The sequence below is a fragment of the Aulostomus chinensis genome, chromosome 18 (assembly GCF_037954235.1).
Source record: "Aulostomus chinensis isolate RoL2024-O1b breed Wild chromosome 18, RoL_Achi_v1.0, whole genome shotgun sequence".
Lineage (NCBI taxonomy): Eukaryota > Metazoa > Chordata > Actinopteri > Syngnathiformes > Aulostomidae > Aulostomus > Aulostomus chinensis.
Genome location: NC_141337.1, coordinates 1,367,428 through 1,381,028, shown reverse-complemented (window position 1 = coordinate 1,381,028; position 13,601 = coordinate 1,367,428). Strand labels below are relative to the sequence as shown.

The 13,601-nt window shown below is 43.0% G+C and overlaps 1 protein-coding gene and 1 long non-coding RNA gene across 3 annotated transcripts in view; one reads left to right on the top strand and one right to left on the bottom strand.

Annotated features, from left to right (window-relative positions):
- shisa6a (shisa family member 6a) overlaps positions 1 to 11,582 on the top strand; it is a 66,956-nt gene extending 55,374 nt beyond the window's left edge. For both annotated transcript variants that reach the window (XM_086185144.1, XM_086185143.1), the window contains 2 exons: positions 1,076 to 1,204; positions 6,932 to 11,582. In XM_086185144.1, coding sequence (XP_086041270.1) covers positions 1,076 to 1,204; positions 6,932 to 7,548 — 746 coding nt within the window. In that variant the 3' untranslated portion in view covers positions 7,549 to 11,582. The remainder of the gene's footprint in view (positions 1 to 1,075; positions 1,205 to 6,931) is intronic.
- The window catches only part of LOC147244551 (uncharacterized), a 34,853-nt gene extending 22,234 nt beyond the window's left edge, over positions 1 to 12,619 (bottom strand). The window contains exon 1 of the long non-coding RNA XR_015110062.1: positions 12,397 to 12,619. This is a non-coding gene — a long non-coding RNA (uncharacterized LOC147244551). The remainder of the gene's footprint in view (positions 1 to 12,396) is intronic.
- Between the last annotated feature and the right edge of the window lie 982 nt (positions 12,620 to 13,601).

The window sequence follows — 13,601 nt, the reverse complement described above, 5'->3', positions numbered from 1 at the left end:
AGTGCAGGCAGCCGTGATGAAGCCACACATATCACTGAATGGTTAAAGGCGTTCCACAATCACACAAACAGATGCAGCTCCTGGTTTCCTCAGATTTCATCAAGACAAACATGCTCTCGTTCTCATTGATGCAAAAATGTCCAGTAGTTTGAGTGACATTTATGCCATCAAACCCCAACCACAGAACCCCTTGGTAATCAGATTACATCGACAGTTTAAAGCGACTGCGCATCTTCTTTTCGTGTAAATTAAGGTTTCTTGCTGTCAAATCTTCACCAAATGAGTTCTAACGATGCTCACGAAGCTCGTGGCTGCCAGGTAAAGTGGAGTTTGTCTGCGGCACGGATTCATAACGAACAAGCTCCAGAGCACCCGAAACGGACACCACCACGGATGGCTACCTCCTGTTAGCTCTCTGCTAGCTTCAGTGTCGATAAATAACCTCGTTGTGTAGCCCTTATAGACTTCTCAAATGTTAGCAGACCAGAGTAATCAAATACTGATAGAGAGTTCTTCACATGACGCAGTAATGACACAGTTGTTTGTCATAACGCTCATCCTCAAGATGGAGACAACAGTACTGAACTATAGCTTGAAGACGAGTTCAAATTTAAGAAAAATTTTACAAACAAAGTTGCCAGTCTAAGGTAAAATGTAGCGGTAGAGCAGGGAATTGACTTTGGGCTAAATGCACAGTTGAAAAGCAAATTAAAAAAAAATATAGAGGGGCTCCTTGTATTATCCTCCTGTAGCTCATCAACAGAGGTGGGGGGGAGGGGTAAGTGTGCACCTTCCAGTTCACTTTGTGAAGAAGTGCAATTCTGGAGCCAAGAGGCCAGAATAAACCAGTAACCACTGAAGTGACCAGACTTCTGCAAGCCCAAACAAACTTCTTGACCTTATAATCTCCTAAAAATCAGGTTCCATCTGTAAATTGTCAGTTAACACCACTGCAGTCGTGCTCTCACCCACCCTGACCCCCGACCCTCCCCCCAGAGAAGACCCCCAGTGCATTAACCCCATCACTCTGTCTGCGCTGACCACGCTGTACCTATTCCTCCCCTGTCCCCTGTAGAGAGACCCCAGCGGATGAACAACATCCTGACCTCTGCCACCGAGCCCTACGACCTGTCGCTCTCCAGATCCTTCCAGAACCTCAGCCACCTGCCTCCGTCCTATGAGCTGGCCCTCAAGTCTGACATAAGTAACTACTCCTCCTCTCTCCACAGATTAAGTAGGTGGTCCTCCGTCACCCTTCGTCGCTGTGTAATGCCTCATTCACCAAAGGAATGACATCACCCTCGTGCCTTGTGCATTTAAAGGGTCGCCATCATCATCAGTATCTCCAGATGTTTGGTGGCTCATCGTACAGACAATCCCTCACCTTTAGGGGATATATATCTTCTTCTCCTGCATGCCCTCGCGCCGCCATACTCCCTCCCGTCGACTCATCTATTCGCCCATCGACTGACATCTAATTGGTGTGTAATAAGGCTCCATCTGGGGCCCGTGGCATGTCGCTAATGTCTCTTAATGACAAATTAAGAGAGACAGCTTCCAACAAGATGGTGCTTTAATGTCACAGCAATGTTACAGTCCATTGTCTTTGCGCTGACATTTTTCCTGCAACGACGACATGGATGCTGCCATTTCAACATGATGACCATCGCATGCATTATATTCTTCTGATTATATGCATGTCACAGTTCATGCAGGTTTTAATGAATAACCTAATATTTAAATATGGTGTCTTTATGCTTGACCAAAAACAGAGTCAAAATGGCAGCTCAGGGGAACTCGCACATTAGAAAACAAACAGCTCGCGCAGTAACTGGAGGCATGACAGCTGAGTCATAACAGCGGCTTTAAAGCTCATCTTATACGCGGCCAATTTTATGGGTTCATAACTCATTGATGGGGGTGGATTTTTCTGTTTTATCATGTGGCCCGAAATAACTAGCAGCATCTCTGGAGCTGGACATTAACTTTACTGTTGTTGGAATAGTTTGACATTTTGGAAATATGCTTATTCACTGGCTGACAGTTAAAGGTCCAGGGTGGGGGTGACACATTCCCCTCACTTCAGCCCTTGGGTGCGGCGCAGCAGTGGCCTGCAGGTTGATTTGCAATTGTATTTGAGAGAATTTGGCCTCTCAGACTTCTTAAAACACAGAATTGTCCAGTAACACCAGCAACTACAAGATTCCACAAGGGAATACACCAATATTTCATCATCACAGATTGTTGCAGTGGGTAAAGTTTGTCCCCTCACCTCAACTCTATAATTCCACAGTAAAAAGACAAATAAACTCCTCTTCTTGTTATCATTATTAAATCTAAATCTGTGGTGTATGGAGTGCATCTACAGTGCCTGCTTGGAAAATCGTCCAACATTCAGCATCCGTGGGGGATTCACTGTTCATGTTCAGCTGTTCATGTATGTGGAGCGGAGGCCAGTGGGTGGCGCTGTTGGAACTGACGCTATAATTTGTGGGTTCTAGACTCCTTTTATGTACAGTTTTGGGCGGGGCCTGCACCCCTTTTATTGGTGCAGTGAGGTTTTAGAGGGTGTAGGATCCCCTGAAGGAAACTGCTTCATTGCTTAAATGCTTCAAAATAACCAGGTGTGGTATTTGCTGACGTGTTTTCTGAAGCAGCACAAAATGCTTAAATACCTGAAGCTCACATAAACCACAGACGGTATTTCAGGCGTTTAGCTGAGAACCCACTGACTGACAGGAGGCGACGGAACTACAACAAGGGTTGAAGTCAGTTTTGGGACTCGTTGAACTTGAACCACACTGGCAGAGGGACAGATGAACAGTGACAGTCTCAGGAATGTGACTGATGTCTGGTTTACACTTGTTTAACTGACATTATGCTTAACAATTAGTGGCATCAACCTTTTTGACAGACGCTGTTTTGGTAAGAAACAGGTGCAACCAATTAATGAAGGTTCTGCTTGTTGGAGCCTCTCTCTCCCTGATTAGTACCACCTGTGTTTACCTGCTACCTGGTGTCAAAATCACTGCTCTGTCTATTTGATGCCGTCTCTGTATGATGCAGTACACCAGCTTTGGAGATGAATTGTGGAGAGAAACCTTGTACACCCATCTTTTAAAGTTGGTTGTATTTATCTTTCTTCTAATTAAAAGTTTTGTGAAGTTCTAGAGGAATTGTGTCTCAACCTCTGAGGTACTGAGAACATAACTTCATTATGGTCAAGTACTTCAAGTCTGCTTCAAGACTTTGCATTTCTCTCAATGGGACACTTCAAATCCAACATTTTATCTGAGTACTAACTCTTAAGAGCATAAAAAAATAGATGGTCTGAGAATCTAAACTCCTTTTCAGACGATGTCTTTGGTGCAGTGAGATCGCCGCATAATCTCACCCGAGCGTGAAAATGTATTTAAAATCAGCTTCAGCCCTCAGATTTTGAAACAAAAACTTAATTTGTGCCTCTAAGTGAGCCATATTGACAGTGATGAAGTGAAAATCAACTTGGCGTGTGGCGAGTTATCACATTTGTTGAGAGTAAATCTTACAAATACAGATTTTTCTTTAGCCTTGCAGTCTTTTCAGTGGAGACAAAAAGGACCCATTATCTGTATCCAGACTACATGTACTCGCGTCCTTCCTCTGCTGGAATGCATTCACTGCAGTTGCACTGCACACACATGAATACAAACCTCGCAGTCGTAGAATTGTAAGAAGTCAGTTGCAGAGAAAAGGCCATCTAAATGTTTCATGTTCCTTTTTCACTGCGTGCTTGTGTGATAGAAAAACAAGCATCCTCACAATCTCCTTTCACTGTTCGTCTTTCAGACGTTTTGCCTTTTCTTTCCCTTATCAACTGGGGGCTTTGCTCTTATCTCTCCAGAGCCTTGTACACCCCCCCCCCCCCGCCCCAACATCACCGAGATGAATCATGCTGAACTACAAAGAGGCTTTTCGCTTGTGAGACAGGAGCCCTGCAGAATTTGTCAAATGAACAAGCAAAGTCCTCCCTTGAAAAAACCCAAAATACTTGAAAATACATAAAGTGGAGGATCAAGCATGAGTGAGGTCTTTGGAAACAAGCCTGAAAGTAATATACAGTAATTAGCTGTTACTTTGATTAAACCATCTGGAGAGATAATTATGACTTAATTAAATTATTTGCAATTTTGGGGTTATCTGGTATAAGTGGCGTGACTCCTTTGCTGTTTCGTCCTTCGTTCAGTCACTGAGGCAGAGATGAAGGATGTTGTGCTACAATAACCAGCTCAAGGAAGCAGGCGGCGGGAACAAATCATCCTTAGCTTCACTGTCTTCCACCTAAATCATCCCGAAGGGATTTAAAACAACTTTCTCAACAAATAAGGAATCCCTAATCCTGCAAATAAGGAGAGAAAGTGATTGCTGCATCTCCTTCATCTTCAATTGTGAATTTTTCAAAACTCCAAAGATCACTTCATAATTTCCACAAGTGAATGGATATGATTCTCTGCTCGGGGCTGCGTATGTGATCAATAACTGACACAAATTAACTGGTGATGCTGTGTTCAATCAAGCAGAGAGGGAGCTGCAGTGGATTTTTGCACTTTGCTGTGTTCAGCTCTGCTCCATGTGTAGAGACATTTAGCCTCTCACCATCATGCTAATTGTTAAGCGCTTCATTTTATCGGCACACCAGCGACCAGAACCCCTCTCAGTCTAACCTCCATAAACAGACATATGAATGCAGAGTCTGTAGACGAGGGCAGGATTTTGAGACAGGAAGTGTTCTTACCCCTTTTTACATTTTTAACATCAAACTAGTATTTCACATCACTGCATTCAACAGTCTCCTCTTGGAGACAATATAATAATTGATGTGATGATAAAATATTTTCATAAAAAGCTTCTAATTTGTTTGGCGTGCCCTCTAACTGCAGTTGAACCCTCCCAGCCCATCGCCATCAGCTGATGCGGCCGCCACTCTGATGACTGTGGTGTTGACTGATGTTTCTGTTCATCTCAATCTGAACTGGTGTCTTTTTATCATTTAAACTCTTTGTTTCATCATATTTCCCTTTGAGTGACGAGCTGGAGTCAGTGATGGACCAGTGAACCCCAAGTTCAGAGCTGTTGGTCCAATTTATAACCTGATACACTCCATCAAACAATGGCCATTAAATAATTTTCTTCATGAAAATTAAGTGCCACTGGACATTTTCAGGAGTTTCATATGACATGGACCCAGTTGGAGGTCTTTGCTCTTGAGAGTTCACCTCTAGTTGTTCCTGTGATTGCAACACATCTTTTGTTCATGCCAGCTTTTATTTGTGACTGAAGAACTCAATGTGTTCCTGCCCCACCAGAGTTTGAGTGTGTAATCACTCCAGATCCCACAGTGACTTGGATACTTGAGTGTGACCTATCAATGGTGCTGTGGGCCACGGCTCGACGGCAGGCTGTAGCCTCTGGTTGAGTTTGGTTGACATTTTCTGCCATAATGTCAAATCCAAACAAACTCTTCAGGGAACGATGAGGGAGAACATCACTACAGGCCACAGTGGTGGGAACGCATGAGGCCATGGAGATGCAGCCCCTCACGGAGGATCAGTGAGATGACCTTCTGTGCCCAGACATGACATCTCTCCCAAAGACACGAGCAACTCCCGTTGTCCCCCGTCTCCACAAACGGGCGAAGCACTGTCCTAAATTTGACCTGCAATATGAAACCACAGCACTGGTACCAGCCCCTCACCTTAGCCAGAGAGACTCTATGAATACTGCCCTGTGTTCCAGCGCTGCCCAAAACAAGTAGATAGAAGCAAGCAGAGGCTTGATTACTGCCTGTGGTTAATGTAGCTGTAATGGCTTCACCATCAGGAGCATGTGTGCCCACAGCAGAGAGCAAGAAGATTTAAAGAACCGACCATTCAGGCGTCACTCGCGCATGAATAGTTTAGCATTACAGTACTGATGAGTCCTCAACTGTGCTGATGAGAGTCGGGTTTTGTCCTGTTTTCCATGAAGAAAAAAGGACTAAAGTGTTCCAGTGATTATCATGCCAGCCAGACGATGGAGGATAATGGAGACTAATGTGTCAACATTTCCTTCCCTTTTGCTTTTCATCCATCCTAATTTATCAGTGTGTTTACATACAGGGAGGATTTTATATTTAACTCATTAACCTGATTTGGGGTCAGAGCTTGCAAATGTCATAACACAGAAATCATTTGCTGTAATAAACACAGTAATTGCCAACTCTAGTAACTGAATGCTATAGAGTACGAGTATCACATCTGATACATGCAAATAAACCCACATTTCTACCTCCCCCAGGAAGGTATTCTGTATCAAGGTTTGGCCTTGTAATAAATCAAATTCCCTGACTCAAACAAACAGTACAGACTTTCCCAGACAAACATAAGATATCAGACCTGAGAGCCCCGTCTGAATCTGCACTTTACAAATAAACTATCTTTAGGCTGAGCGTAGGTGCAGTTTGTGCCCAGTGATTTGTAAAGTGATGGCAAGCCAATGCATTCAAGGTTCAGCAACGCTGCTCCCTTGGTTACAACGTTGTAGCTCGAGGGAGGGATGGGGACATTAACAATGTGACCACAAGGCTTCTCAGACCAGCGAGTCCTCCGTTATGGGTCCAGTACAGACAGACACATGGCTCGTTCTCTCTCAACCAACCCTGCAACACTTGGTAAGGAGGACTTCATAACATGTCCACATATCATGAACGTTGCATTGATGCTCAAGTGATGATGCTCCTGCTTGGAGGACATGTGATGCTTTCCCTCAGCGTGGCCCAAGTCATTGGGTTGTTGTGAAAAATGGTAGAATCCCCAGAACGTAAAGGGAGAGAATCCCGAGTAAATCATGATACTAAATGATACTTTAACCATGACAGTCCTGCTATTGTTAATACATGGTTTGTCTTCCTCAGGTGATATGGACATAGACGAATACTACACTAGGAAGCATCACCATCAAGATTTTGGCGGCCGCGGACCAACCCACATGGTGAAGCTGAACGCAGACCCCCAGCAGCACCAGCAGCACCAGCAACGTCAGCGTCCTCGTCGCGTGCAGAGAGCCATGTCCCAGGATCACGTCCTGTCACCTCCCAGGACGCCACGTCGTGGAGATTATGGCCTGTCCTCATATGGTGTCATGGCAGCCAACGCGTACGGAAGCAGCCGCCATCTCTCAGAGGAGCAGCTACTGTCAGCAGATCGCCTCCACTCCCAGGACCCCTTGCTGCTGTCTCCAGCAATGCGGCGTGATAAGTTCCGGGAGAAGGCCATGGCACGGGCGATGTCTCATGCCGACATGCTGCTGCCCACCACGCCTGTCATGGACCGCCACAAGATGACCAAGATGCACTCTCAACCCAGTGCCTCTAACGACACCTACAACACACTGACGGTCAACCAACAAGCACCCACGTCTAAGAGACAGGCGTTTGCCTCCCGACGAACACACACAGTGGACCACCTACAGTACATTCCTGGCCACCACCACACATACCGCGCCGCCGGTAAAAATGAGGTAACTGTTTAAACGTTGCTGGCCGAAGGATCCCCGAGACATCACGGACGCCACCTTTCTTCAGCAGAAGTGTTCCGTCTTCTAATTAAAAACAACCTCTGGCATTAAAACTCTTCCTGCTTTTTAGCACAAGTTCCATGTGTCATCCAGAGTTTGGGTCACTCCCATCAAACACCATAAGGGCTTTGTGCGACGACACAAAGAGGGATCCTTCACCGTGAAGGAGATATTTTATAATCTGGGGGAAAAAAAGGAACTGAAAGTGAATTGTATCACCTTTATAAATATATAAATATACTATATTTACGAGTTGAATTTTCAGTCTTTGTTATAGCTTTAGAGATTCTCATTGAACGTGACTGATGTAAGCACTTCAAGTGGTGCCTCTTAAATTTGTCCCATTTCAACGATGGATTGAAGTGGATTTGTGGGTTAAAAAGCACAACTAATGAATTCCCTTTTTTGCTTTCTTTTTAATTCTTCTTCTTTGATAAATGGCCAGAACATATCAGCTTAGTAGTGAAAACAGATGCTTTTTCTGTTGTATATGATAGATGATTGTAAATAGGCTATATTAGCAGCATTAAAACAAGAAAAGCTGGCCGTTTGATATTAATATTGTTGTTTTATTTTAGTTATTTTCTCCCCTTGAATCTACCTTGGATTCTCAATTAATAATTTTAACTTTAGATAAGGTGAAGTCCCCAAATGAATATTATTTCCACAGATGTTGCAAAACGTGGACATAATATGTATATGAGGGGTGTTTTTCTTTCTTTTCCAACTGTGCTTGTAGCCTAGAATGATTGTGTATGAAACAACCATTTGCAAGTGTCAAATGGCAGCTTCAGTCTGCAGACATGAATCCACAGGTGTCAACAGAGCCTAATATATTATTTGAATAAGAGGAATTTCAGGTCACGTGTTTCCTTGCGCTCTCGTCCATGAGGATGACTCGGTCACGCCCACTTTGCTCTGCTGGGTTTGTGTCGTTTGCAGAAACAATCAGAGCCACATCACCATCTCAATTGCTAGTCAATCAAGTGCTCATTAAAACTGTGAAATGCCCCCCCCCCCCCCCCCACCCCAAGTTTTCATTAAAGCAATGCCTTATTGTATGGACTCCCACATGCTCTTAATGGAACACTCGTGCTTTTGTTTCTGCTTCAGTTCCATTTGTTGATCATGAAACCTGCAGCGATACATGACATGATATATACCTCGGAATCTCTCTGGAGAACAAGTTGTCAGATAATCGATCTGATGAGTCAGTCTCAGTGTTTGAGTGAGCAAGTTTCTTCACAAGAAAATTATTCTTTTTTTGCCGATGATCCAATGATTTTTTGTTGTCTCTAAAGTCGCCACAATGGGATTCAGAGAAATATTGAATTTTCGAGTACTCAACACAATCTAGGACATTTATTTCTACGAACTCATCCAAACAAACAAAAGTTTAAAGCTGCTGCCTGACATTATTGTGCGTTCCTGCAGACAGAATGTCTGGATTTTCTTGCTGCCACAAAAAGGAACTTTATGATGGAACATGATCATGGTATTGAAGATGTTTAGGACCAAATTTACGCTGCATCCGTTCAACTTGCACCGAAATAAGATCATCATTTTGTGGCAGAACATCAAAATCTGCCACAGCCGCAGAGGTAAAAAAACAAACACACACACACACACACACACACACACACAAAGGCTTCACATTTTAAGGGCTTTTCGATACAACAACCAAATTAATCAAATCCCCTCAGAGGAGTTTGTTAAAGTAAGACCCCTGAAAACAAACAATGCTCAAATGGCAAACTGCCTGTTTAAGTCCCAGTTCCATGAACATCTTTTGTAGGTCTTGGGGTGTTTAATGTGCCTAACAAATTTCATCACTATTGAGGAAATATAAAACGTGTTAATTCTCAATTCTCTCTCTGTTTGAGCTTGTTTATACCCTAAAAATTCCATTCTTTTCAGAGGAAAGGAATTCCTTGTTTCCACCAAGCTTTCATCAAGCCCAGTTTTCATAAGCAGGAAGCAAATGGTGTAGATTATTTGTGCACTGAAAATGTAAAAATTCAAGTACAAATGCAGGAGCCTCACAGAAGACTGTAGCTTACAAATTAATTTGTATGTCTTGGTTATGGTACCAAATTTGTAAAAGAGAGAAAAGCAGATTGGGTCAAATTTCAGGTCAAGATGATTCCATCCCGAGTAAAATCAAATAAACCTCAAGTTGACACTGAATTGTTGCAAGTCCTGGCGGTTACGCTTCAAATAATTCAGACAACCAAGTCTTGATTCTACACATCTGCAGCAACCACAGTTCCTGTGTAGAACGTGTTCTACACAGGAACTGTGTTTTTGTGCCACACTGTTGTATAACATTTAAAAAAAGAACATGAAGGTAGAACGAGGAGCTTTTAGGTTCACCACTTGTCTGGTGAGTTTGTGCTGTCAAACACACGTTAAAACTTCTAATCTCTGAGCTTGTGAGAACGCCATGGCACTCCCAAGTCAAAGTCTAGCAAAGTCTTCATTTTATTTTGTCCAATTAAAAGTTGGCGGATTGTCCAAAGTTGAGTCAAATCCCCGCTGCTGGATCGACAGTATTCAACTGTGGCATCTAGGCAAATCAAGTCTGTTTTACTTTTCCATTGATTTATTTGTGTCTGGTTTGGGTCGATGGTTCACAGGTCTGTTAGGGACTCAACAGTTTGAAGGTTTCTACTGTTGAGTCTAAAGACCAACAGGTAGGAGGACAGAAACTGTCTCATGATTTAAATATTCGTTTTCTTTAGGTAAAAAAATATTCCCAACAAGAAAATCACTTAATCGTTACATTCAGATTACAACCTCGCCAGGTAAATCACCAGGAACGTAGCTGTTTCTATAACCACATATTTGTGTTTTTAGGTTGCTGTATATAAAAACTTGAATACAATGTTATTTGTCATAGGAACTGTCTTCTTTCAGTAGCAGGACAGCAGTGGCTACGTTTACATGGACAGCATTCATTCAGATTAACCTTATTCCAAATTAGAAAATATTTCGGTTGAGATGTAGAATATTCCATCCTAATCCCGTTTACATGCTGCAGGTCTCACTGGTGACTGAGGACACGCCCACATTTCATTGCTCGACGTGAGATTTTCATCTTGAAATTTGACCTGGAACATTTCTGTCATGTTGGAACATTTTCAGTGTTTCCTTCCGGTTCATGTGGAACTCTGAGCTCAGAGGCAAGTTAGGAACACACACGTTTGACGGATGTACTCGTTGAAAAATGCTGTTAAAACTGTGGAAGTACGTCCGATTGAGGTTAAGGTGTAAACATGTCCATAACACACTTCAGTGAGACTGGGATCACAATACTCTATTTCTTCATTTCACGACTACCGACTATGACGATATTCAGGTCAAAGAAAAAGCACCATCTTAATCAGAGGTTCATCTTTGCCAGTTTAAGATCGGAACACTGACACACATGTAAACGTAGCTAATGTCTCCTCGCACATAAATATATGATTTAAAGGAATTACGCTCATGTCTTGTCTTTAGTTTTCTTCTTTTTATAACAAGATGGATGACCTTGTAGAGCTGTGGAAGTTGTCCAACTGTATCTGAGTTTCTTTGTGCGCTACATCTCTTTTTACGCCAGGTCTGCATTTAATGATGTCAACTAGAAATAGCTTTTCTTTCTTCCCATATGAGTGTCTTTGTACATATGATATGATTTCTGTTCTCAGCAAGTGTTTGCAGGTGTTGAAGTGTATTTGATATTTGATCGCTCTGGTTGGGGTGTTACTTGTTCAGTAGGTTGCTTCAGAAAAAGTATCCGTGTCCATCCACGTCACGCGACTAATCTCCACAAACTTCTTTTCACTTTATTAACAATGATGTCATCCCAAGAGCCTTTTTTCTCTATGTGCAATACTATTCATGCAGTATGACTCTATAGCTAGTTTCTATTAAAAATGTCGTGAGGTTCATTTGCTGATGAAGGCTTTGTTGTCCGCTTGGTTTAGGACTGTATCGTCTTTCATAGGTGGGAAGGAAGGAAGGAAGGAGGGAAGGAGGGAGGGAAGGAGGAAGGGAGGTCTTTTTTATAACACAGCTTTATGTGGTATGAATGATGTGTACTTGCAGAAATAGCTGGGAACTCATTTAAAGCTTCACAATGACAAAATATGACTGTTCCTGTGCATTTGTTTGTTTACAAACTATTAAAGCACATCATGTGTGTTGTATACTTCCGGTGGGTCACTCCATCTTCTTTCCTAACATGTCCTTTCGGTTTAGAGGCATTAGAAACATCGCTGTGTCATCAGATGATTAAGTAAGTTAGTTTATACTTGTAACTGCTTGTAATCTTTCAGCATATAGCACATTAGTCTTAGGAGTGACAAGTCAAAGTTTAATTGATGAATAAATGAATGAATGAGTGAGTGGGTGTCATGATACACAGGCCATCTCTCCACTGACACAACCAGGGTTTACAGCGTCTCAAACCGGACGTCGGCCATCTTGGATACTGAACAACAACCCAATGGCGCTTAACTCGTCAAAAAAAATTACAACTGTTGCGGAATAATATTGCAAAAAAAGGTCAATTATTGTCTTGTTTCTAGCTGAAGTAGTCGTTCAGACCAAGAAAAGAAACAGAAGTACGACTGATAGAGGAAGGAGGTTTGTGTGGGCCAAGATGCTAAAGTACCTCCAACAACCACACACGCACACACAAAATCCCGCTTGTTTGAGGTGGATTTTTTTTTGGCCTCTTCCAACAAATGGATAAATTCACGATACATGAGAAGGAAACACCGAATTCAAATTAATTCTGACGTAGTAAATCTGACTCACGTGACTGCGCAGGTGTTCCCGCCGCCGTCGTCTCTGTCTTGGACTCCGGAGAAGCAGCAGCTCGTCCGGCACAGGCTGGCACCAAAGAACTGTGACAACTTTTCCAACTAAACGTCATTCCTCAAGAACTCCCGCAATTTTTCTCTGGCAAACGACTGTAGAGCAAAACAATAAACCGGCCTGCTGTATTTCCGGGTTTTCTTCTTCTTCGACGGTGCGGATTTAAGCCGTGCAAACGTTGCTTGTACCGCCATCTTCTGACGCTAAAACGATCGACGTAACCTGGATGATACACTCAAACCTCTTGATGGAGCCGAAATTAAATTTTCTCCTTTAGAGGCATTTCTGAAAATCCCCTTGACATTTCATGGAAACAGAGCCAACGGTAGCTTGTTGTTACACTACGAACGCTCTCATGGAGGAAATAAAATGTTCCTCAACACCCATTTGCTTGCTGATTAAAATGCAGAAAGGCTGAATGGAGGAGCGACGGTCAAAGGGAACATGAAGCCTTTCATTGTCCCCAAGTCCTCATCAGCTCCATTCAAAGTGAGCAGAAACACTCAACTTATCATCCAATCATCGTGGCGATCAACGGTCTAACCACCACACGTCTCTTCCAAATAACCTAAAACCTCCGGGTCCAGCCCTGAATCTGCCTGCTCAGCAGGTCTTATCGCTAATGTCTCGCTTCGAGGAGCGTTTGATAGGATGACCTTTCCATTTCATACAGAAAATAAACATGCAGACCTCTGGGAAGAAGGCTGAACTTTCAGACTCTATTTCACTTATTTTATTATTGCCGAAAGTTGATAAGTGGGTTGACAGGCAGTGTGAAGGATTTGAAAAGGCTGCGGTTGACCTTCCATATCAGAGCCGAGCTGATGTGATAAGACGCCACTGAACCATGAGGGACGAGTTCTGCTCTGATGGACGGAGGAGTCAAGCAGGAGGGAGACACAAGCACATGTTAATGTTGCTTATAAAGGCGCACAGTCAGAGGTACAAGAGCTGTGTCGCCAATCTGCGGTAGAAACAGTGATTTCACATTCGTGAAAGTCCAGAATAAAGTGGACCATTTTGGCCGTAACAGAGTGACAGGATGGGTTTCTAATGGAGTTTCAGTCATATGACTACAGTTACAGGTATAAATCCACAGTCATATGCAATGTCTTTTGAGCTTGAATCATTTTAATCCACACTGC